General features: G+C 31.7%; 1 protein-coding gene across 1 annotated transcript; it reads right to left on the bottom strand.

Annotated features, from left to right (window-relative positions):
• Positions 1–951: 951 nt before the first annotated feature.
• Positions 952–21,114, bottom strand: LOC127735135 (solute carrier family 22 member 6-A-like). The gene is made up of 10 exons (XM_052245223.1): positions 20,858–21,114; positions 12,906–13,123; positions 11,292–11,522; positions 9,890–10,092; positions 8,385–8,699; positions 6,702–6,836; positions 4,861–4,946; positions 4,205–4,325; positions 3,512–3,584; positions 952–1,464 (listed from the first exon to the last, which is right to left on the bottom strand). The coding sequence occupies exons 1-10, from the start codon at positions 20,991–20,993 to the stop codon at positions 1,255–1,257; spliced, it is 1,728 nt and encodes a 575-aa protein (XP_052101183.1). The 5' UTR covers positions 20,994–21,114; the 3' UTR covers positions 952–1,254.
• Positions 21,115–24,672: the final 3,558 nt, after the last annotated feature.

Here is a 24,672-nt window from a genome sequence, read left to right as displayed (position 1 = left end):
AACTGTTTCCCTGTGAACATCAATCCTCATCAAATAACATCGTTAAAGGAAGTCCTGGAATAGCAGATCAATTGGGCATATACTCCTTATACGTGAACTGCAAAAATGTTGCATCGTCAAAGTGAAAAGTTCACAATGAAGAAATTTAAATCATCTCTTTTATCTACTAATTTAGTTCTCAACTGACCGTGAGTGTTAATTTTCAAGATATGAAGCACGCCTAGTAGTATCTGTGTATACCTTTCAAGAACAACTAGATAGATGTTCACAGTTTCGTCACAAAACGTTGAATTATAAGATAAGAGATCATAAGAGGACATCATCTTTAAAGCGGAAAAGGAAGTTCAAGGATAAATACAAGCTTGTTTTCATTCTTCTTGAGAAGTCCCTGTATGAAAACTGTAAATAGAGTAAATGGGCAAGTTGGTAACGTCTTAAATTTTGATGAAAGAAAAGTCACCCATGAAATTCCGATGTGTCTTGAATTACAAATGTTGCCATATTGTAACGTGTAACGTTGTAGAAAATTGAATGATTGAAAAGCTTTCAAGATATAACAACCAAATAGAAATGATTAATACAGAAAAGTGAAAAAATATACTTTTTTCTCTCAGACATATCTTAGTTGCTAGAATATTTCTGTTTTTGCTGTCTAATGTGTGAAACGTCTGATCAGACCGTTGAAGTTGAATCTAAAAATCAGCCTTTTTTCAGATTTCTTACTCAATGCTGTAAGTCCGTGTTTCAAACTGCCTCTCAAAACTCTTAGTACATTCTTTCTACATTTCCACTATTCAGACATTTATCTAATTTGAACTAAAATATATGCATGTAGTTTTGCCGCTTTTGATTGGAATTCAACTCACTCAGCAAATGTTTGTATTGTTGCTTCAAAGTATGATTTCATTCATTACTCCTTCAAACTTTTCATTATTCTGATAACATTAGATATTCAGGTAAAATAGTTTATTAAAAAATTAGATCACCAGGAGATATGTTTTTGTCTTAGGATTTATATACTTTGTTGCCAAGTATAAGCAATGATAGAAACTTGTTTCTGTTCTAGGATAAATGCCAAGAATGAGTAGGATTTTATATACTTTGTTTTCAAGCATAAACAATGATAAAAACTTGTTTCTGTTCTAGGATAAATGTCAAGAATGAAAAAAAATAAATAATAGAAAGATGATAATTCCTTAAAAAGTAAAATGGGTATCTACATGATTGTATGATAAAACAATGTTTAACACTATATCAAGAATTGTTAGACATCTCCTTTCTGTTGCGATAATGTTTTGGCCAACGAACATCAAAAAGTTTCTTATCTTTAAACCAGGTTTTCATCTCTTGAACCGTTGTTGGTAGCGGGCGTCCCATTGTTTCTGGCAAGGTCAACAACATAACAGTACAAATTATATTCAGTACAGCAAAGATGACCGCCGGTCCCCAAAACACATGTTCAGCCTAAAACAAATAATAGTTAAAAACAAATCATCTTAGAAAAACTATAAATAGTCACTTCCATAATGATGTCTGTAGTTATTGTGTGCATGTAATTATGGTATTATGTAAATTTCATGAACTTTATTTATAAAAATAAAAAGATGTGGTATGATTGCCAATTCACCATTATTATAGAGTATAAAAGAGGGACGAAAGATACCAGAGGGACAGTCAAACTCACAGATCGAAAACAAACCGACAACGCCATGGCCAAAAATAAAAAGACAAACAGACAAATAATAGTACAGATGACACAACATAGAAAACTAAAGACAAAGCAACACGAACCCCACCAAAAACTTGGAAGGGTAAACAGATCCTGCTCTATAAGTGTGGAAGTATGATTCCACTTGCAGGTATTAAATGAAAAACGTAATGTATAAACCAGCTCTTTTATGTGAAAACATTATATCTAACAAAGGAAAAGAAATAGGCCAAACTTTAGGGTTTGAATGTTTTGTAGATTCTTCAAAAATGCACAAATAATATAGAAATGAAAATGGATTCGGAAATTAGAAAGTGGAGATGTCATACAATGCTATCATTTTACCTAAATGATAAAAAGAGCTAATCTTGACAATTTAGAAATGAATGTGCGGGGGGGGGGGGGGGGGGGGGGGTTCAATACTCACAAAACTATTATAATCACGCCACGTGTTAATGTTCTTTTATTATTGTTCATGAACTTTCATAAGTTGTCTTTGTATACATGTTGGTATTATTATTTGGTATCCATGGCAGTTATTTGTAATTGTTGTTAAATCAACATTCACTAAATTACGAGACTCGTTGCGATTAAGAGCACGACACATATTATATACTCTCTTCTTATGTCAGAGACCTTATGTAGGGTATACTTAAGATATTTTTTAGTTTTATTGTATGGCTGTGTTGCTGACGTAGTGAAATTTATCTATTAAATATTTGTATTCATATTTGGAAATCCTGTTCATTCAAAATAGGGTGTTCAGTTATCATTACATTCAAAATAGGGTGTTCGGTTATTATTACATTCAAAATAGGGTGTTCGGTTATTATTACATTCAAAATATTGTGTTCGGTTATTATAACATTCAAAATAGGGTGTTCGGTTATTATTACATTCAAAATAGGGAGTTCGGTTATTATTACATTCAAAATAGGGAGTTCGGTTATTATTACATTAAAAAAAGGGTGTTTGGTTATTATTACATTCAAAATAGGGTGTTCGGTTATTATTACATTCAAAATAGTGTGTTCGGTTATTATTACATTCAAAATAGGGTGTTCGGTTATTATTACATTCAAAATAGGGAGTTCGGTTATTATTACATTAAAAAAAGGGAGTTCGGTTATTATTACATTAAAAAAAGGTTGTTTGTTTATTATTACATTAAAAAAAGGGTGTTTGGTTATTATTACATTAAAAAAAGGGAGTTCGGTTATTATTACATTAAAAAAAGGGAGTTCGGTTATTATTACATTAAAAAAAGGGTGTTTGGTTATTATTACATGAACGATACGAATTATGTATATGTGATAATAAAATACTACTGTTCTGTTTCATTTATTTCATTTATATTTGGCAGTTTTTTAATCAATATGTAACAATATATTACTCTATGAAGCCCAGTACAATGTTTTTTGTTCTTCTTAGATATACAGCAAAAGTGTGCACCAATCTGATCAGAACTAAATTAAGTCAACAAATTGTGAAAAGAACATTCCCTTGCAATGACACTGGAAAGTAACGACGATTTCACTGTACCAATGATGTATTTCTTGAATTATTACAAAACGCGCTGCTTTATATAATGACGATTGTAAACACTATTTCACAGTACCAATAACGTATTTCTTGAATTATTTCAAAACACGCGTCTTTATATAATGACAGTCATATCAACCATAAACAAAAAGGATTTCTTTAACTGGTCAGTCTGGCGGATTTAGCTTTCTTTTGTTATAATCAGTACTAGTATATGGAATCTATTTATGGATATCCTTAGTACTGTATTCATTTTCTTACCAGAGTAGCAGCAAATGGTGAAATCATTGATCCTATTCTAGATATCGTTGACGCCATACCTAGTCCAACATTCCTGCAATCAAATTAAAATGTTTATATAGTATGTTCATCAGTATATTCCATTTCTCAGTCCGTTTTATTTTGACTTTTTAACTTTTCTGATTTTAGCGTCACTGATGAGTCTTTTGTAGACGAAACGCGCGTCTGGCGTACAAAATTTTAATCCTGGTATCTATGATGAGTTTATTTACACTTGGTAACAATCGGGAATATCATTTCAATTTCAGTTTCAATCAGCATTATTCGTGTGTTTTTAAGTTGGTACTTGCTTTCTGCGTTTAAATATTTACTGGTTATTTCTAATATAGGGATTATAATGAGTTGCATTCTGATATCTTTGTGCCTTGTATTTTTTGCAAGAAAAATAAGTGGCTCTCTTTTCATTAAAGCATAAAGTGTGTATCATTCTTTAATGATTTAAATAAACGTCTTTTTGAAACAAATTAAGTTTGAGGTTTTCTGTTTAAAATTGATTTAATATAACAAATATTTCGAAATAAGTCGAGATGTGATATTTTTTCTCTTTCTAGGAAAATAATGATATACAAAAAAAGATAAACAAACAGAATAACTATGCACTGCCACCTGTTGTTGTAATGTTATATGACATACTGTAAATATAATACTTCCTACCTTAAATTGGTAGGATACAGCTCAGGTGTATAAAGGAACACACTACTGAATGAACCCACAGCAGCGAATCTTCCTAGTATAGAGAAAAATGTCGACAGAGGTGTCAGCCAATCGTATTGTTCTAAAATAAACCAAACATTATTGTTAATTTTACCCTTTTTAAAGTATCAAAATTTGTCGAAGTAATGAATTGTTGTATGTCGTTACTGTTGAGACACTTGCTGTTAATTTACCTGTACAGTAAAATTTCGTATGTCAGTATTTATTTTTATTTAAGTGGTAAACAATATAGATTTATACATTTCTATGAATTAATATTCATATAAAAAAATTAACGGAGAGAATTCATTAACATAATAAATTATCATCAACTTTTTATCCTTTACTTACTAGATACATAAACAGCAATTGGTTTGTCCTTTTTTCTTTTTTTTCAGGACGAGATACATGTTTATTATAACAACTACAGGTCCAGAAGATAATAAAGGGATGTGACTTTTTAATAAAAGTACTCCCTATATTCAATATCAATATTTGATGGCACAAAAAAAGACATAAAAACAAATTGCAAATCAATTATCAAATACATGCAGTGTCTACATTTAAAATAACTAACGATACTCTGGTATAAAATAATAGGGAAATATGGTACATACTTGAATAAGTGAAGCAAAGAGAGGAGGCGATTAGCGTTACACCTGCTAGACCATGATACATCACAAGTACATATCGTCTGCCTATTCTAAAAAATAAATACACAAATAAATAAATGCAAGAAAATCCTTTAATTACATCCGACCCATGCAAATTCTTCAATGTAATACATATTTGGAGCAGGATTTACTAAATTTACTAACCCTTCCGGAGCACCTGAGACCACCCCCGGTTTTTGGTGGGATTCGTGTTGCTCAGTTTTTGGTTTTTTATGTTGTGTTTTGTGTATTGTTTTGTGTCTTACGTCGTTTTTTTCGTTTTTTGCCTTGACATTGCCACTTTGTTTTCGACTTATGAGTTTTAATATCACTTTGATATCTTCCGCCTATCTTCTTGAAGCGCATAAGAAAAACATCTAATTTTAAAGTCAAATATTCAAAAACTGTCAATCTCAAGCGTACTTGATGGCGTATTCTCAAAAACGTGTCATGTGCAACGGTATAATATCTCATAGGTTTTAAACTAAAATAATATTTTTATTAGCAACTTTAGATAAAAGTATATCCGTAAAACTAAGGTGTTTACTCCGTAAAGAAAAGTTGAATGTAGACATTTTTTACTACTATTTTCTCCCCTTTGTAATAACTCCCAATATAACAAAGCTTCTCTTTCTTTTCATATTTTTCTTGGGTCCATTGAAACTGAATCTAGACCAACGTTTTGAACGCACTTATATTTGAACTTATTACATCAGTGGTCTATATAGAGTAATATCATACGCCGCTTGTTCATTGTTGAAGGTCTAATGATGACAACTTTTATGTCCGTTTTTTTGTAAACTTAAGTTCTTTCGTATGTGGTTCACGTTTATCCTTTATCTCCTAATATTCTTATTTAGAGCAACGAAATTTAATCATAACAAATATATTCTATGTGCTGTTAACAAAAAGGTCAAATGTAGACCAGTGTATTCTGATAAAAGGCATGACTTTTTTTTAATATTTGCGGTCTGAAACAAGCAATGAGTACGTTGTACGTTTACATCCGATAACAAGTTTACTAAACGATTTTGGCGTACACAAAATAAAGGTACAAGGTGTTCCTTCCCGTTTATGCTTAAACATTGTAGTGTGTAAAAACAATGAAACAAAACAATGTTACATGTACATGCTTGTTATTCTTACAGAAAATTATAACCTACTTCATAACGATACGAACATGTATTTTGACCAGAAACAGTTTTAGGAACCATCATGAAATATATACATCTTCTTTTACATTCAGTGGTATTTTAACTATGATTATTATATTTCATTTAAAAAAGACAAAGAACGATGAAAACTTGAACAAGAAGTTGTAGGAAACAGAAAAATTATGCTGCATACAGCACGTTCCACAATTTGGAATTATTTACACTGTATTTATGCTATATGCATTATTTATTAGTATTGGTATCTTATGTTGTGTTTTGTATACTGTTGTTTGTCTTTTGGTCTTTTTTTGTTTTTTTGCCATCTCGTTGTCAGTTGATTTTTAGAATTATGAGTTTGAATGTCCCTTTGATATCTTTCGTCTCTCATTTAGTTGCACAAATCACACTTTTGAAGGTTGTAATCTCAAACAAGTGTTCTGTAATTTTTTATCATTGTCTGTTTTTACTCTGTTCGCCTCACCACTGCGTCAAACAAATACGGTTGTACCTTTTATTTCCGTTCTAAATACGCATCTCGAAAATAAAGCTGTTGCTGCACTTTTGCATATTTGAATAAAATATAAATAACAATATGTGAATGCTGTATATACGTTTTTACGAATCAGTATTGCTTCAACGGATAATAGTTACCTGTTTATAATAAGCTGTTGGAAAATAATGGCAGGAACCTCAGCGAGGGCACCTAATATATTGTTCAGATATCTGTCACCAGCAAATTTGGATGTCATTAACATTAATCCATAATATGTCAGTGTATTTGTTATCCTATCATAATAGATACAAGCACATCATTAAATTCATGCATATATTTTTTTATATTCACTGTAAAAAATGTATTGGTTTTTAGATCATGAATACATGATTAACGATCTTATATAATTGTGATCACAAAAAAAAAATACTTTCTGTTCTTTTTAGTTCTGTTTTTGTTTATTTCTGACTTGTAAATAAGTATCATTGACATAACAAACTAGCATAAATAAGAAAATTTTTCAGACATGACGCCATTCGAAACTTTACCATGGTAGGGCGATACTCTGGTGGATTAATGCCCAATTGGTTACCATAGCACATCTCCTTATTTGTATATACTATATTATTTTAAAACGTAAATAATAACATTATATAAATATATCATTTTGGTTTGCAAATACCACTCACGTGGTGGTTTAAAGTTATGTCATGTGTTCCAATAAAACACAAAATTAATGACAGCACGTGCTCTCCGTGACAATGTCACAACCATGTGCAGTAAATAAAATATCTATAATGAAACAATCGAAGTTCTTGTTTTGACTTTATAATTTTTAGAATTGATTACTTCTTTTTGTAGTTTAATAGGGTTGTAAAAACGTTGTCAATGATCACATGTTTCGTAAGAATCGCATACAGGTCGCTTCATTTTAAATATGCTTCGGTCAACTCTTTTCACTCGTAGATAATATCGGCACCGAGGTTTGGAAGGGTGGGTCTAACAGGCATAAAGAATAGCAATTAATGTTATTTGGCAAAGTTTTAACATTTGAATATGTATGTCTAAATTATATGAGAATATTTATTTTAAAAATGCATTGCCTCAACATGAACCTTTAGACAAGTCCCGAATCATAAGTACTTTGGCGCAGATAGGAACTATAAGGATTATAATGTTTTAACAGAAAAAAGGGTTGATAAATTGTGCATCTCAATATAACTTTAATCGAGTATAAGGAATGCATGGTAAATGCTCCAACTAGATGAAATACTACTGAAATGCCAGGTATCAATGGGCAGCTTTTTATCCCTTGATTCATCTACCTTCTCTTTTTCTATACAGATTTTGTTAGATTAAAGTTCAATCTAAGTACAATTGATGGTAATGATTGGAGAACTGGGGATGTTTTTAACATTTTAAAGTGTTTAAATCACAATTGTTGCTTTCTCTGTTTTCTATGATTAAGATTTAAAATGGTTATTCTTGCATAAATTCTATTGGTCCTTAAGCAACTATCATTTCATACATGACCAGCTACAGGCCTTGATATAGTTTCAAATTGCCACTTTATTCATTAGGGTTCTTCTATGACATGCAAATTCGTAGCGAAAATCTACCAAACAATTACATATTTGTGAATTTCTAAACGTGTGGTGATAAGCGACCCCAATAAAAGAAATCGTGTCATACGTTTAAAATAAATAAAGCAAGGAAACATATACACAAATGCAAGAAAGACAACACAAAAAATCCTAATAACAAGTAAACATTACCAATCCTCTCCCCCTAAAAAATGGCAAATATAAACAATAGCAAAAGAAAGACTTTGTATATCTTACCATATCACCCATAAAAAAACTGAAACTAGAAGAATTTTTTTATGCTTCAAAATGGTGAAAGCTGAGTATTTGTGGACTTTTTGTTTAACCTCGGTCGTTCCATTGACTTCCAACGGCTGATGGTTGCCGTTTGATTCCGGTTTTTCCGGAGGTTGTATAACGAGCTCCATCGAAGTAAGCGGTTGTTTCTTTTTTACTGATTCCATTACGGATTCAAAACTTTGGTTGTTCCATGAGGCTGCTTTCTTTATTATCTTTATTGCCTGTTTTGTTTTCCCATTCGCAAGGAGCCATCGTAGCGATTCGTCGAGAAATCTGTAAAACGTTACATTATGGCAAATATTTATGAATAATTACTGCACAAGACTATCAAATAAAATTTGATGATTTGTTCCAAAATATTGTGTTTTATCTGATGATATTGAGAAAAGGAGTTTTATAGAATTATCTTTCCTATTTATACTTGCTACTCAAAATGTGTTCTATTGATGAACTTCATTAAAATAATTCGATGTGTACTTCCAATAAGATAGTCACCTGCCGAACATTTGTTGAAAAGTAAATAATTGTTAAGGCTCCATTTTTTGCTAATTTGTGCATAATTAAACTTTGGACCCTTCATGCATATATAATATAAAGTTGATGTTTGAGCTGAAAATATATCTGAAGTACAAACATTATATTGACCTAGCTTCTATTTTTTAGTTATGAATACTAACGATCCTACATCTTGTCGATACTTCTATTTAGGAAGTTCCCATGGTCATGTTTTTCGAAAATGTTTATGATGCCTTTACACTAAATCCATTAATATTGGATGTGTACTGATTGATTTGAGTGTTGGAGACCTTGTTATTCATAAGTTGTAATTAGCTTTGAAATAGCTTATCGTAACGGCAGTGCTATTATATCGATACTTTGTGTCTTTAGTCTTTTTGTTGTTGTTTTTTGTGCTTTTTGTCAATCTGATGAATCAAATCCTTTTCAACTGATTGTTTTCTTTGTTGCCCTGTTAAACGATTGTCCAAGGTTAGTCGAGGGTTGGTCGCTCGTAAACATGATATAACCCCTCCACATTTTGGATGTGCTTGTCCAAGTCAGGAGCCTGTGATTCAGTGGTTGTCGGTTGTCGATGTATGTCGTATTTGTTTTTTTTCGTTTATTGCTTTAAGTACATATCAGGCCGTTAGTCTTCTTGTTTGAATAGTTTAGCATTTTGTCATTTAGTGTTCTTCTATAACTTACTATATGGAATGGATTTTTCTCATTGTATGATGATCAACATATATAGTTGCTTACATCTACGGCATTTAGTCTCTGGTGGATAGTGGTCTGAATGACAATCATACCACGTCTTTTTATATAGATTGTTGAAAATGATATAATAACTTATAATATGCGAGTAAGCATTTTTTTTAAATATCTAGTTTGTTTATGAATGTTACTCGTGGATGATACAGCAAGGTTCAAAATGTTGCGTTTTTTTTAATTTAAGATTTACTTACAACCAATCAAAAACAACATGCCATGATAATAACCCTAAAATCATCTGGAAATATCTCCATGGCAGATTTTGACAAATGTATCCAACAACGGAAGTAAAAACAATCCCCAATGTCCACGCCAAGAATGCTAGTCCTTCTCCTTGATGACGAAATTCAGTTGGTAGTAACTCTACACACATGGTTGTACCAGTCATCACACTGCCCTTACAAAATAATAAAAAAAAAATGGATAACAGTTTCTCATCTCTTAATTCCACTGTGAAATAAATGCAAAAATGTTTATTTGTAAAAAAAAAATGGTGTATCATACAGGAGAAAACAAACTAAAATTATAATGTATATCCGATTTTGGCGTTTGGACGAGGTCAAACTATCGTCATTTTTTATCATTGTCATTAGCCGCATCTTGTTTATGATTGATAACATATGCCATTATGAAATAAACGACAATATCCGATATTTTCAAATTCAAAATTATGTTGAAATTATTTAATTGTAGTTTCTATGTTGTGGAAAGGATTCCAGAAGCATAATTGCACTGAATAAAGCATGAAGATATGATAATGCATTTGCGCTCAGCGACTGACATTTTCAATCGGATAATTAAACTTGTGCATGGCTGACACCATAAAATACATTGACTTCGTTCAATCAATCAATTCATCTTAGTACGCTTTTTTTAGATTCGTCTTTCCGGCATATGAAGTACGTATATATATGCATATTCATCATAAAGGCTGTTCGCGCCTTTATTTGATACAAAAAGAAATTCATATTTTTGCGCTATGCTCAATTAGTGAGACACTATCGAAGGAACAACAGAAATTCTTATTGTTATGACGTTATTAAGTTAAAACTTTTGTCTGATCCATTTGTCATTTTGAACATTTAAACTTTAGTCATACTAACCCTGTGTCAGTGCAAAGATGTCAAGTGATATAGTTTTAAGAATATAATAGACTGAAAATTCAAAATATGTCTTAATGATTCAGTGCCAGTCTGCCTAAGAATCAGGCTGTGGTGAAAAGACGACAAACAAAAACCCGCTCAAGTTTACAGTAATTTAAGTTCAAAATGTATAATGATGCACGAATATAACATTTGTTTCCTTTTCCTATTCTGGTATTTCTAGTTATAATTTGGTTGAAATGCACTAGAAATTAACAATTAAGGGGAGCTAACTCCGTAATTTGCTATCATTCTATCCAAAAGTTATCTAGAGATTTTTCGAATTACCAGACACTTATAAACGAAAGACCTACCATTTCAAACTAAGCATGAGGGTAACTTCAAAATAGGATGGTTAGGTTGGCGGGTTTTTTCGACCATGTTTTGATATTCTTCTAAATTGCCTGATTCTTACAAAGACTGGCACTTTAACATGATTACTATTGTTACTTACTCCTTGAAAGGTTCCTATCAACAATCTGAAAACAGAGAAAACTGCAATGGAGGGTGAAAACATTGCAGTCACCCCGGCTATTAGATAAAGACTTCGAGACAAAATGTTAATTGGTCTCCTTCCGTATCTATCAGAAAGAGGCGAGAAAATAGCAGCACCTACAGCTTGTCCCAACATAATTAATGTCTGAGCCAACTCAGATCGTGCTGATCCCTCACAGACGAGGTCCCACTGAAAGTAAGAAAAAAGGTTTCAGATATATATTTGTAAGGAATTGGCATTCATTTTTAGGTAATGGTTTTGTGGTTTTCATTGGATATTTGGGTATTTTAATTTTGGGTTGGCAATTTGATTGCATGTGTGGTTTGTGAATACTCTTTTTGTTGGTTAAACAACATATTTAAGAAGTGTCAAAGTTTATTGACGTACAGTATTATAATCCACTGACTAATTATATTGATAAAATGTTAAAATGATAAAAAAAAAGTTTAGATTGTCAAAGAAAATATTGGTGAGTCGTGTTTTTTGGGGGATGAGGTTTCATTCACATTTGTCCTACCTCCCTTTTTTATATTCAAATTGAAATTATAAGACACACGGACATACGTATCTGTATTTGTTTATAGGATTTCTGTAATACCGCAGCTTAATAATTTCCTTTTAAACAAATTTCCATCAACGTATCACAATTATTTTGAAACGTCCGCTTTGTGTATGATTTGCAGTGTACATACGTACGCAGTATAAACGTTACTGACATGTTGAATCATTAAGTAAGAGGAGAGTCATGTTTATTTCGGATTAAATACATTTAACATGTTAGTTGCTGGTGGACTGTTAGTTTCCGTGGTAACCATCAGCTCGGTAGGCAGTACTTCGGTACTGACATGATTTATAACATCCTTTTCTTCTTAACTATTCTGTTGATAGATTGAGAAATTTTTAAGAAACTAAGGTTCCTCCAACTCCCTCATTCTATGGCTATTCTGTTTAGGGTTTTCAGTGGTATAATCTTTGAACTCTGAATCTAATCTTTTAAACTCTGAATCTTATCGTTAAACTCTGAATCTAATCTTTTAAACTTTAAATCTTATCCTTAAACCCTGAATCTAATCTTTAAAACTCTGAATCGTGCATTTGTAAATGTTTTTTATAATTTTGATCTAGTGCGTCATAAACAATTTTATGGATTAACCTTCATCAGTTACGCTCAATTCTAAAAATTGACTCTTGAAAGCCAATGATGTATAAATGTATTGATAACCGAATGCTAGAGGAACTATATGAACAAAAGGCGCACAAAAAGAATAGGCAAAATTTGCATTAGAGAGTTGGAACCTTGGTTTCTTGGTAATTTATAGGTTTACTGACTGAGAATTTAAGAAAAGTTTACTATAAATCTTGCCAGTACCGAAGCACTGACTACTGAGCTGATAATACCCTCGGGGACTAACAGTCCTCCACAAGCAGTACATGACAAAATGTTACAGAAAAGCACAGTAAAGCTTTAAACTTGTGACCTTTCAACATCCATTTACAGTATCATACTGAATTGCCATATTTTACAATGATAAAGGTTAACATAAAAAATACATATATAAACGACCTGCATACCTCCGTAACGGTCGATCTGTCTCTTGGCATATCGTATTCATAACCATTTGGACAAGACTGTGAAAATTGATATTCAGTACCAGTAACATTTGCGTTAATATCAATTTCGCACTTTCCATACTTGACATGTATATCAGATATGTTGGAAGCAGATTTGTATTGGTTATAGATCAACTCTGTTGCATTAACAGATTTACAGTTGTAATCTGGTCTGTAACCTATTTAAAAAAAAAATATTTTAGATAATTTTCAAAAAAATGTAGAGTATAATTTTTTTTAGTGTACATGATTTCTTAATTAACTACGGTAAAAACCGGCAATTTACATTTTCTATTTGAGAAAAGATATTTTTGTTGTGAAAAAAATCCGAGGAATAGATGAGGAATAGCAAAGACAACACGGAATGAAGAAGACAAACGTTAAAACTTGCAAGCAGAACATTTTTTAAGGAGATTTAATAGGGGCGGAAAAACGAAGAAAAATGAAGTTTACAATACAATAAATACCTGGCACTATTATACTTCTAATATAATAATTGAGCTTCGTCGGATAGAAATCGACCTTATGCAAGTACACATATACATGTACATGTGTAAGACTTTGACTGATTTTGGAACATTCAAATACGAAATAAAACATGAATTTTGGTCTGTTTTGTTGGGTTCTTATATCAACTCAATTTTTAAACAGTTACAGACTTTGCATAGAGATTTTTCAACCCGAAAAATGGTTAACAGGTGTATTGATATTTATTTGCATACGGTCGATTTCTATTCGACACAGCTCATCTATCTGTATATGTATCTTTTTATTCATAAGGAAAAGTAATTTACTAGATTTTTTACATTTTCTTAAAGACTCATTGAAATAGAGAATTGAATCAGAACTTGTTGTCTGTTTATCCTAATTACTTGTTTATAATTTACAAGCCGTTTTTCCAACACTATGAGTCAACAAAGGACAATTTTCAAGGGTGGGGTTATAAAATAGCTTTGTCAACATTTAGAAAATGAATATGAATTTAAAGATTTGAACCATCTGCAGTACACGAAAATTCATATCACGTAAATGAAAATGTACAATGATGATCATTTATGTACAAAGTTGGCAAGATATATTACTCCTTGTTACTTACAAATGTACAAATATTGATATGTTCTTAATATGGACTTTATGCCCATCTATGTGTCATTGATCGCCTCTGTGGTCTCTTGGTATAATGTTCGCCTCGATTACGAGAGATTCGTGGGTTCGAACCCCAGCCGGATCAAACCAAAGACTTTAAAATTGGTATTTGCTGCTTCTCCGCTAAACATGCGGCATTAAGAAGTAAGAGCAAAGACTGGTCGGCTCGGAGTCAGAATAATGTGTCCGGCCGCAGTGGCGTAACTTGCATTCTGTTATTACCGAGGCAGGGAGTCTGGGGGCGCAGCCCTCCCCCTTAAGCTGTAGAGCTTTAGAAATTTGAACAAGAAGATTCTATTAAAAATAGCAGTTGTTTTATTTTACTTCATCATAATAATGTTAATATGCCTTACACTAAGTTATACTACAGATGTTTTAGTCACTGTTGTTTACTGGTTCCTACATCATTTTGAATGTTCAGTTGAATACTTAAATGTTCTCAAAAACATTTACCACTTTTTCAAATTGAATCCTTTCAGTGAACTTCCCAGATTTTAAATTCTTTACGAATAAAGGAGATGGATATGGGGTATATTTTAATGACACAGCAAGTCAACAATACAGCTGTGATCCACCAAGAAATCATGTCAGCTGACTTACAGAACCAAACAAATTCAGGATCTCAGCTAGCGCTTTACAAGTAGACGCAACAACAAGATTCAAAACGTGCGATATACAATGCTGATAATATGCTCTTGGTTGGATTTGCTGTATGTGGGTTTTAATACCAGAAACATTACCAGACATCACGCTAGCACCATTTCTTGATTAACTATGAAATAAACACGTGCTACATGTAAAGTGCTCCACGGCACTTTCATTGGTTGTGTTTTGTCCTGATATTTCTTGTAAGGTCTTCCGATTCTTACATGGTTTTGAACTTTTTTCCCATTTTGAAAGTGACAACCGGTGACTCCGACATTTTATGATTAGTGAAAACTACCGCAAAGGGATCGATATTTCCAATTAGAGGAGGGAAATGTTTCCATTAGTCTTGAACTCGCAAAGGGTATGAAACAATAACGGCAACAATACAATACAAGTCGGTATTTTAGCGTTTAGTAGCGAGTCTGCTGCATTTTTGAAAATTGTTTAAAAGATTATAAAGAATTTTTTTTTATTGTTTATTTTTTTTATATTTTTTTTTACCGAGGTTGCCTCAACGTAAGCTACGCCAATGCGGTGGGTAAGGTGACATGCCTTCCTGTGGACTGTTACCTTGTGAACTAGCACGTTAAAAATCCGACTTAGCGTGTCGGTCTAATACAAAGCAGGGTTAATATTTATATTACATTAACATGTTCTCGTCCTGAATATGCATGTTAATTTGCCGCTGGACATTAAGCAGCCATCCATCCATCATCATCATCATCAATGTGTCATTGTAATTTATTTTTCATTGCAGAACCTTTCTGGACACTTCCATGGTTAGATATTCAAGATGGTTTAAATAAGTGAAATGATACTGAAATCAATGCAAACATAGAGGGGAAAGTGATGAAGTAGCAGATAATGATGCGATTTTTTGTCACAAGTTTTATATGATTTTGGACAAATCATACAAATACCACCATACTGTCAGCTAAATACTGTTAAGATCTTATTCACTAAAAATGACATTAACACATGTTTATTTAAAATCAATTATGAATATATGTATATATACAATATATATCTTCAATTACAACATATGCATTATGATCATATGAAATTGAACAAAAATATTAATTTATTAGTTAGTATAATAGTCCCAGTAAATACCTATAAAGGTGGACAAAGCAAAGACACAGCAAGTAAATGAATATTAAATAGGCAAGTAAATACATGAGAAAATATAATGAATGCATTGCTGTGTAAATTCCTCAATGTGTCGTATATATATAACGACATATTCATAAACAGCTTCTAGTAACGTTTCTCAATTTTAATTGACCTAGATATCGAAAAATTATAGAATATTAAGTTTTAATTAAAAATTGATATAAAACAACTTTTTGTTTCTATTTTAATTTTTTTCTCTAATTAAAAAATATACAGTTGCTAGGTTAAAAGATTGTAGATCGTAACCTCGTTATAGGACAAGTTAAGTTCATTTAAAATATTGTAAAATTAAATCTAAGATTAGTAATCTTACACCTTAAGGCTCTTGCAGAACAATACACAAAATAATGAAATCAATGAATGTTAATGTCAGTATTATTGAAGTCTACTAAATTGTATTACGGTCAAGTTTATCTTTAAGATTATATTATATGCACTCACGGACTGGATGTAGGTTAAAAAGACGCAAACTGCGTGGTCGTGACCATAGAAGAAATATATGTCACATGGTTCTATATAGCACGGGATAAGATTCTTTTATACGAAACTCTTTCACAAGTAATTGATTTTTGGCTTAAATCATCATTTTGGTCATACTATTATTAGCTCACCTGGCCCGAAGGTCCAAGAGAGCTTTTCCCATCAACTGGCGTCCGTCGTCTGTCATCGTCGTCCGTCGTCCGTTAACTTTTAAGATCATCTCCTCTGAAACTACAGAGCCAAATTTAATCAAAGTTGGCCACAATCATTATTGGGATATCTAGTTTATAGAAATGTCCGATGACCCCGCCTGCCAACCAAGATGGCAGACATGGCTAAAAAAAGAACATAGGGTTAAAATGTAAGTTTTGTCTATTATTTTGAAAACCGCTATAAATAGAGAAAATCTGACAGGCGAGAAATGTTCAGAATGTTGAGCTTTACCTATTATTTATTCACGACAAAACTGTCAGACAATTCCTTATTGGGGTTATTGTCTTAAAATGGCAAATTTTACTACTTTTTTTCTATTAGGTCTATTATCTTCAAAACTATAATCGGTAGAAAGAAACTTTAAGCAGCAAAACTGATCAGCAAGACAAGATCTGTAAATAATTCAAATAGCAGAAATCGTGAATCGACTCTTTGTTAGAGTTATTGCCCTTTAGTGACAATTTTTACCATTTTTTTTTGCGTTTTTGCCTAAAATTTTAAAATCTACAATAGATATATAGAATCTTTAAACAGCATAAGTGATCAGCAAGACAAGATCTGCAAATAAGTCTAATAGCCGCATTCTTCAGTCGACTGGTTATTGAAGTTATTGCTCTTTGATGACGATTTTTACCAATTTTTGGCGTTTTTGAATATAAGAAGATGTGGTATGAGTGCCAATGAGACAATTCTCCATCCAAGTCAAAATTTATAAAAGTAAACCATTATAGGTCAAAGTACGGTCTTCAACACGGAGCCTTGGCTATTACATGCATCTTGAAAACTATAAAAGATAGATAGAAACTTTAAAGGACAATAATGATCAGCAAGACAAGATCTACAATCAGGTCAAATTCTGCCAAAAAAGTTAGTAGAATGGAATGATTGCCCTTAAATGACGTGTTTTTACCCTCTTTTGTGTTTTGGGCAAAAACTAAATAAAATAGAAACTGAAAGCAGTAGTCTACAATGTTGAAGATGCACATAGACCTAGGTGAGCGACACAGGCTCTAAAGAGCCTGTAGTATTATTATAACCATAACACTCCCTTTTTTATTCATTTAAACAACAACAGGTCACCTTATGGTTCTCAATGATGAGCAACCATACACAGATTTGGGGGGGGGGGGGGGTCAATAACACAGCTACTAATGAATACATGTTAACCAAAATAGGTAGCTGTTTGGTTTGTTAACATTTTTTTAATTATCTATTTTAAACTTAGTTAAGTCCTTTTTTTATGAACTTTCTGTTAAATTCCATGTAAAGTGTTAAAACGTATCTTTCTATTGGTATACATGTACGTAGAATATGTATTGTGCATCAAGTTTTCATTAAAGTTCGTCATTTATTGTAAACTCTGAAAGAGCTTGACCAAATGATGTAGAATGTAGAGTAGATCTTTACAGATTCAATATATGTCCTTGCAAAATCGCTGCTGTCGTATTCTGTAAAGCTTGACAGGGTGTCAGTATTTTTTATGGATTTCCCCCTTTTTGTATTTACCTTGGAGTTCGGTATTTTTGTTAATACGTTTTTTACAGGTACAAAATATGATTTCTTCGACTATATCAGTGAATTAGCTCAAGTATATAATTAATCTCGATGCATCTGTATATTCATGTATTGATATGACAGAAATGCTAACATATAGATAACAATAATTGCCAATCAGTTATGGTTTATTTTCACATGTGTATCATCTTGGTCAGCTCTGGTCATATAATGACATGACTGTTCTAAATATTTGGGAAGAAAACAGATTTATCTGACTAAATGCCAAGAATGCATACTAGATACAACATCACTTCTTCTACCAGTTCATGATAACGTCCAGTTTCGATGGCATCGTTTTTTCTGATGAATGTAGAAATTACTTTATGAAGATGAAATTCGTCTGTTTTCAAAATACTAGTAGATTAAACTTTAAAAAAAAATATTCCTATATCTTTTTATAAAGCAAAAAATAACACCGACGCCACGGTACGAATTGTGGTATAGGATCTTTAGAAATATGAAGACGCGAATTTATATATGGGATCTAGAGAAATGTGCATTATTACAACTCTTGAGAAATAAATACTTTGCGATTGCATTTTTTTTATATGAAAAAAAAATCAAATTCAATGATTAGTTCATATATGTGTTGAATATATGAATATTTCAAATATGTAAAAAAAATTATAAATAATGATAAGATTTTGAGGTACTGTTTTGAAGCTTACGTTAATAATGATATGCATTATTAGTGCATATAATACATATTTATACCCTTTTAATCTTTTCTTCTGTTATAAGCTTTGTTTAAACTTCAATCGTTTTAATTTTTTTTATTTCGATTCTATTGATTTGTTACACGGTATGTTATATTGTGATTGTCGTTAATACACATGTATTAGCTAGTTGTCTTGGGAGCTATTATATTTTGTGTATTGTTGTTTCACTATACATAAAATGAATAAATGGTTAAATGTAAAGGTTCAATATCAAACACGTCTTTCAAAACAATAAACCTAAAAATTTAATTCCTACATCTTACATTTCTTCGTAACACAATCGCTATTTAACACAAAAAGTGCAGTAAACCATCATGATTTGGCCAATGCACATCTACATTATGCAGTAAATAATGACCTGTACTTTATATCATTTCAATTTATTATATTAAAATGGTCATTAGTCAAAGCCTATATAAGTGATTAAACCTATTTAAATGGTAATTAAACATTGGAAAACTGATAGTTGCATAGAGACAAATATATAATAACTACTTGTTCGTCGAATTCAAGAGAATTTTAATTCATGTAGCCACTTTGTGTCTTTTCTCTTGAAAGAGTTACGAGAGACTTTTTAAAAATGTAAATATATTTTTTTATTATTTTTCTAAATTGTATTTGCAGTTGTTTTGAAATTAAGTGAAAACAGAATCTTTCAAGAAGTGAAAATAAAAATATTTCATATCCCGAAAATGCCATTTGATAGACTTCATTCTTCCAAATTTCTAAACCAGTTCTTAAAAATTGAAATTGAAATATTGGTTTTGATTAAATAGATTTATTTAGAATTGTACCACATCTTGCCATTCCGGGGTCATTTAGAGATTACTAAACGATATCAAGTTCAAGTTCAAGTCCTTTATTGTAAACTATCAGACACATAAAGTGTTAGAAGATTAATTCACTACATATGTTCAAATGGAATGGTATTAAATTTGCTCATTGTTGAATGCCGTACGGTGATCAGTAGTTGTGTGCATCTTTGTCCTTTGGTCTCTTTTGATCTGTTCGGCAATCATTTCAAATCTACTTATTTTGATATAAACATGCCTTTTAAATTGGTGTTTTTTTTTTCCTTTCTCCTTATAAACAAAACAGAAAAGGTTGATGAAATTTCCATTGCTGAAAAATTCTGAAAATACTGAAAACACATAGAAATTTTCACTGGCGAACTGAGATCTTAAGGGGTAAATAATGACCTGAACTTTATAACATTTCAATTTGTTATATTAATACGGTCATTGGTCAAAGCCTAAATCAGCGATTAAACCTATTTTAAAACTCCTTCACAGAAAAAGTTTCAACTATATAACCTTTTAATCTCACTTGTTGCATTTAGATTAAAATACATGTAAAACCTAATCGTATATGTATACGAAAGGACCCATGCCCCTCTTTTTTTCCCCTTTTCCTTTTCGAAACAATTTTGGCTTGAATTCTGCATATTGATAGCATTTTCGATTATCCTTCTATCCCTCAAGTCTCTGCATAATGTCGAAATGACTGCATGTAATATTCACGTGTTCTAAATATGTTTTGACTGAATTCAAATAATGATGTGATATATCATATTTTGTTTTAAATCTCACCAAAAAAAAAATCAGTTTCATATATTTTACATACATGTTTTAAATGAAAAAAATTATACAAGAAATTTTTCTTAAATTGTTCGTGCTGTTTAATATGTTGAAATTGTTATAAAGGGGGAAAACACCTCCAAAATATCATTTTACGTTTATCTTTATATTTACTATAGACAGATTTATTTAAAGAAAAAGGAAATTCAAGAAGGAATAACGTAATAAAGATAAAATCAAGTGACAAGAAAGACAAAAAGAAAAAACATTAAAAAAGAAAAAGAAAAAAAAAAAAAAGACACGGATTTAAACGAACATGAGAAAAAAAAACACTTTATTCATATTAATTAACTTGAAAAAGATAATTAGTTTTAAAAAAATCAGCTTTAAGAATACTTACTGATATAGTTTGCCGCTATCAAATGAAAAGCATTTTCCAACATAAATACAAACAGCATAGACAACTGAAACTTCTGATATCTACCAACATTTCCAAGCGCCTGTAGGACATGATCAACATCTGTACCGGGATCCATATCAAATCAATATGAATTAAGTCATCTACGTACAAATGTCTAAAGAACTGAACCTAGCTCTGGTTGTTACGTTCCTAAATACTTGTTTTTATGGAAGGCAAATATAGTTATATTCTTACTTTTATGGAACGTCACGTTGACAAATTTAAATCTAAGCTTTTAAAGAGAAAAAAATATATCGCTTAACCTAGATAGGCGTTATGTTATGGCTTACTTTAATTGTTTACATTCGATATGTCATAGTATTCATCGCTTTTACACACCATAATCTTAGAGTAAGTGAAACTCGAATAGAATTAAGAACTTAATCAGTGCACATTAAAATTCCAAAATTAGTAGATTACTGCATTTTTGTAAAATCACACAAGTAAATACTCATACGCTGCTACGTTTTTTCATCGAGGGAAATTAAAGGAATTATTATACCTCATTTTTTCACACATAAAAAAAAAGAATAAAATATTTGTTCTGTTTCATTCTATAATCCTTTAACATACTATTTGCCAGTCAACAGATTTTTAAAATACTTTGAACCCATTGAATAGTTTTGCAATCATATTTCCCGAACTTTTTCATACTTATTTTTCATTGGACAAAATTGAGTCATTGACTATTCGTTTTTCTTGGACTTTTTCACATGGTAAAATAAAACTCTGAAATAACTGCTAACTGTAAGTGATTTTCTAAGTCAATTTGCAAAAAGAAAATTACTGAGCAGGAGCAATTAAGAAAAGAAGAAATGTGTACATGAAAATGACATTTTTATAGAATTAAACTTATCAAATGTATTGAATGGTTCTGTCGTCGTCTTCCGCATCTGTGAATATTTTTGTGTACTATAATATATTTTAAGCTACTAGAAATCAGATGCATAGAGAGTTTAGTGTATTTGAAAATTTTACGGTGTATTGTTCGGCATAGTATTTCACTTAATAACTGGTTAAAACTTAATGTTGTCTCTTCAATATCAACTATTGCCCTCGGCTACGCCTCGGGCATTAGTTGTTATCTCAGGGTCAAAACACTTACTATTACGAAATCTTGTTATTACGCTCTTTACCAATCAATATGTGTTTACTACTTCACATTCGGTCGGAAATGACTCGTGATGGCGTCCGTAAAATTTTCGAAGGAAAAAATTCAACTTCACCACTTGGAATCCTTGTAAGCAGCAACCCTCTATCAAGGAAATCATGAAAGAAAATGCAAGCTCTGGAATATCGTTTCAACTGGGAGATATATACTTCATATGCAGGAGCTGCTGGAATATTGCTACATTGGAATGGAAAGTTCCTAATTGGGAAGCTGAAATCATCTCTTTTGTCGTATAGTTTTGTTCTCAACCGACCCTCATTGTTAATTTCTATATATAAGTCAAGATATGAGGCAGCCCTAACTCTATATGTTGCATCCTTTGTTTCAAGATCGATGGGATAGATGCATTCAACTTAGTAATTAAACTTTGTTTTTCTAGTGCATGAGAGAATATCATCTATATAGCGGAATATGAAGTTAAAGGATAATGCTAGTTTCTCATTCTTTCTAAGAAGTTCCTGTATGAAATCAGCCTCATGTGAATAAAGGAACAAGTCGGCAATAAGAGCGACACAATATGTTCTTTGCTTGCAAATAAATCCTTGTAAAAGAGAGGCGAAAGATACCAAAGGAACATTCAAACTCATAAGTCAAAAATAAACTGACAACGCCATGGCCAAAAAAGAAAAAAAGACCATAGGACAAACAACAGTATAAAACACACAACATAGAAAACTAAAGACTGAGCAACTCGAACCCCACCAAAAACCGGGGGTGATCTCAGGTGCTCCGGAAGGGTAAGCAGGTCCACATGTTGCACCCGTCGTGTCGCTCATGTAAGCACAAACCTGGTGATAAGTTTAATTCGGTAGATCACATTTGGGGAAAAGGAGAATGGGATTGTGGTTACGACGATTGGAAAACATGTATATCCGTCGTCATTTGTGAAACCGATATTCCATAACTGTCAACCAACTCGTGATGGGGTGATGGCGTTAAAACTCTATTAGGGGTCTGTATGTGACCTGCTGTAGGCAAATTTGACGCTAATACAAACATGCCTTGTATTGTGTAAAGATGCTGTCCTTTTTTCGTCCCCATTAATATAACTTATTTATTGTTTGTTTGATTAATTCTCGTCTTGTATATGCAAGAAATAATTGTCGATGAAATGAAACAAAAGTTATTGTGAAATAAGACATTAATCTGGACGAAATTCCAGTTGTTTAAAACGACTGAAATTTACACTACGGTGGCTATCACGAATTATCGAAGGATACTATATCCCAACTAACAAGAGAGATGTGTTCGCGCCATTCGATCTTAAGACACAAGAATAGGCGTCTTTGCGTATACATAACGGGAAAATTTTACTCTCTAGAGCACACGGACTCGCTTCGTTTTGAACTCATGGAATTACCTTGGTTTTTTCTTTCATTCCAAATAGAGTATAACTGCGATTGCCTCTTAAACACGTGAAAAATTAAAAAAAAGATGTTGATATAAGAAGAAAATTGGATGTCTATTTCATCACATACAAAAATTCTTAATCCACAGTTTATTGAATCTATAATCAGTCAGTAAAATTAAATTGCTAGGGTATATAGTAAGATAGATATATAGTTGGTTGTCTAACTTCAAAGAACAAATAATTCTTGCGTTTTCGATAAAGACAAAAAGGATGAAAACATTCTCTATTTATGATTTGCAAATAAACGTAATTTTCCTCTTCCAAGCCTCTCCGACTCCCTTCGATAAATTCGTAGTTTCTACATCTTAAGTTTTAGTGAAACGCATCATTTATACGACAATATTCAATGATATTTTATATTCCTGCATTTTGGAGATTTTTACGTTTACAAAGTCAAAGACAATGACAATGTACTTATGACAAATGAATGAGATTCTTTTTCTATGTCAATGAATAGCAAATCATACTATTTAGTCATTAATGAAGTACAATAGGCATTAAAAATTTTTTGCATGTGTCAAAAAGTTGCAGTATTTGTAATGCTATATGCATACTTAATTTCCAGTTGATTAGTTTACGTTGTTTGACAAAAATTGAAAAACAATACTCATTGTGCTAAATAAGAGGCGTTAATGTCAAGTAACTCAAAAAGTATTCAAATTACATGTTGCATTGTTTTTCGTTATTTAAAGTGACAAATCTCAATTGGGATTTTATACCTATAGAGTCATCCTAACCGTAATGAGGATTGTATCATGGTGATGTATTTTCGAACTTAAATTCCATTCCTACATAAAATGGCTATCATTATTAACATCTGAAATTTGCCAGATATTTTCAGCTTGTATCATTATCAACAATTATATGGTCCATTATTAACTGGGCTGCATGACTTTGAATTGACTGAGATTGAGATAACCTGACGGTCAATAGTTGTTTAAACTTTGGAGTTCATGCGATAACGAATGTTTACACACCCATATTTGTGTGTTTACACCTGGACTTAAAAATACATTTACTAAGTATAATGTCACACTACCTATCTACTGAAAAGGTCAAAATTAAAGCTATGTTTTGCAGTGATGAGATTCTTTGACTTATCTAATAAGAACATTTTTTTTACAGAAGGGAGGCGAAAGATACCAAAAGGGGAAATTCAAACTCATAAGTGGA

The sequence above is a fragment of the Mytilus californianus genome, unplaced genomic scaffold, assembly GCF_021869535.1.
Source record: "Mytilus californianus isolate M0D057914Y unplaced genomic scaffold, xbMytCali1.0.p SCAF_3, whole genome shotgun sequence".
Taxonomy (NCBI): domain Eukaryota; kingdom Metazoa; phylum Mollusca; class Bivalvia; order Mytilida; family Mytilidae; genus Mytilus; species Mytilus californianus.
This window is presented reverse-complemented; position numbering and strand designations above follow the sequence as displayed.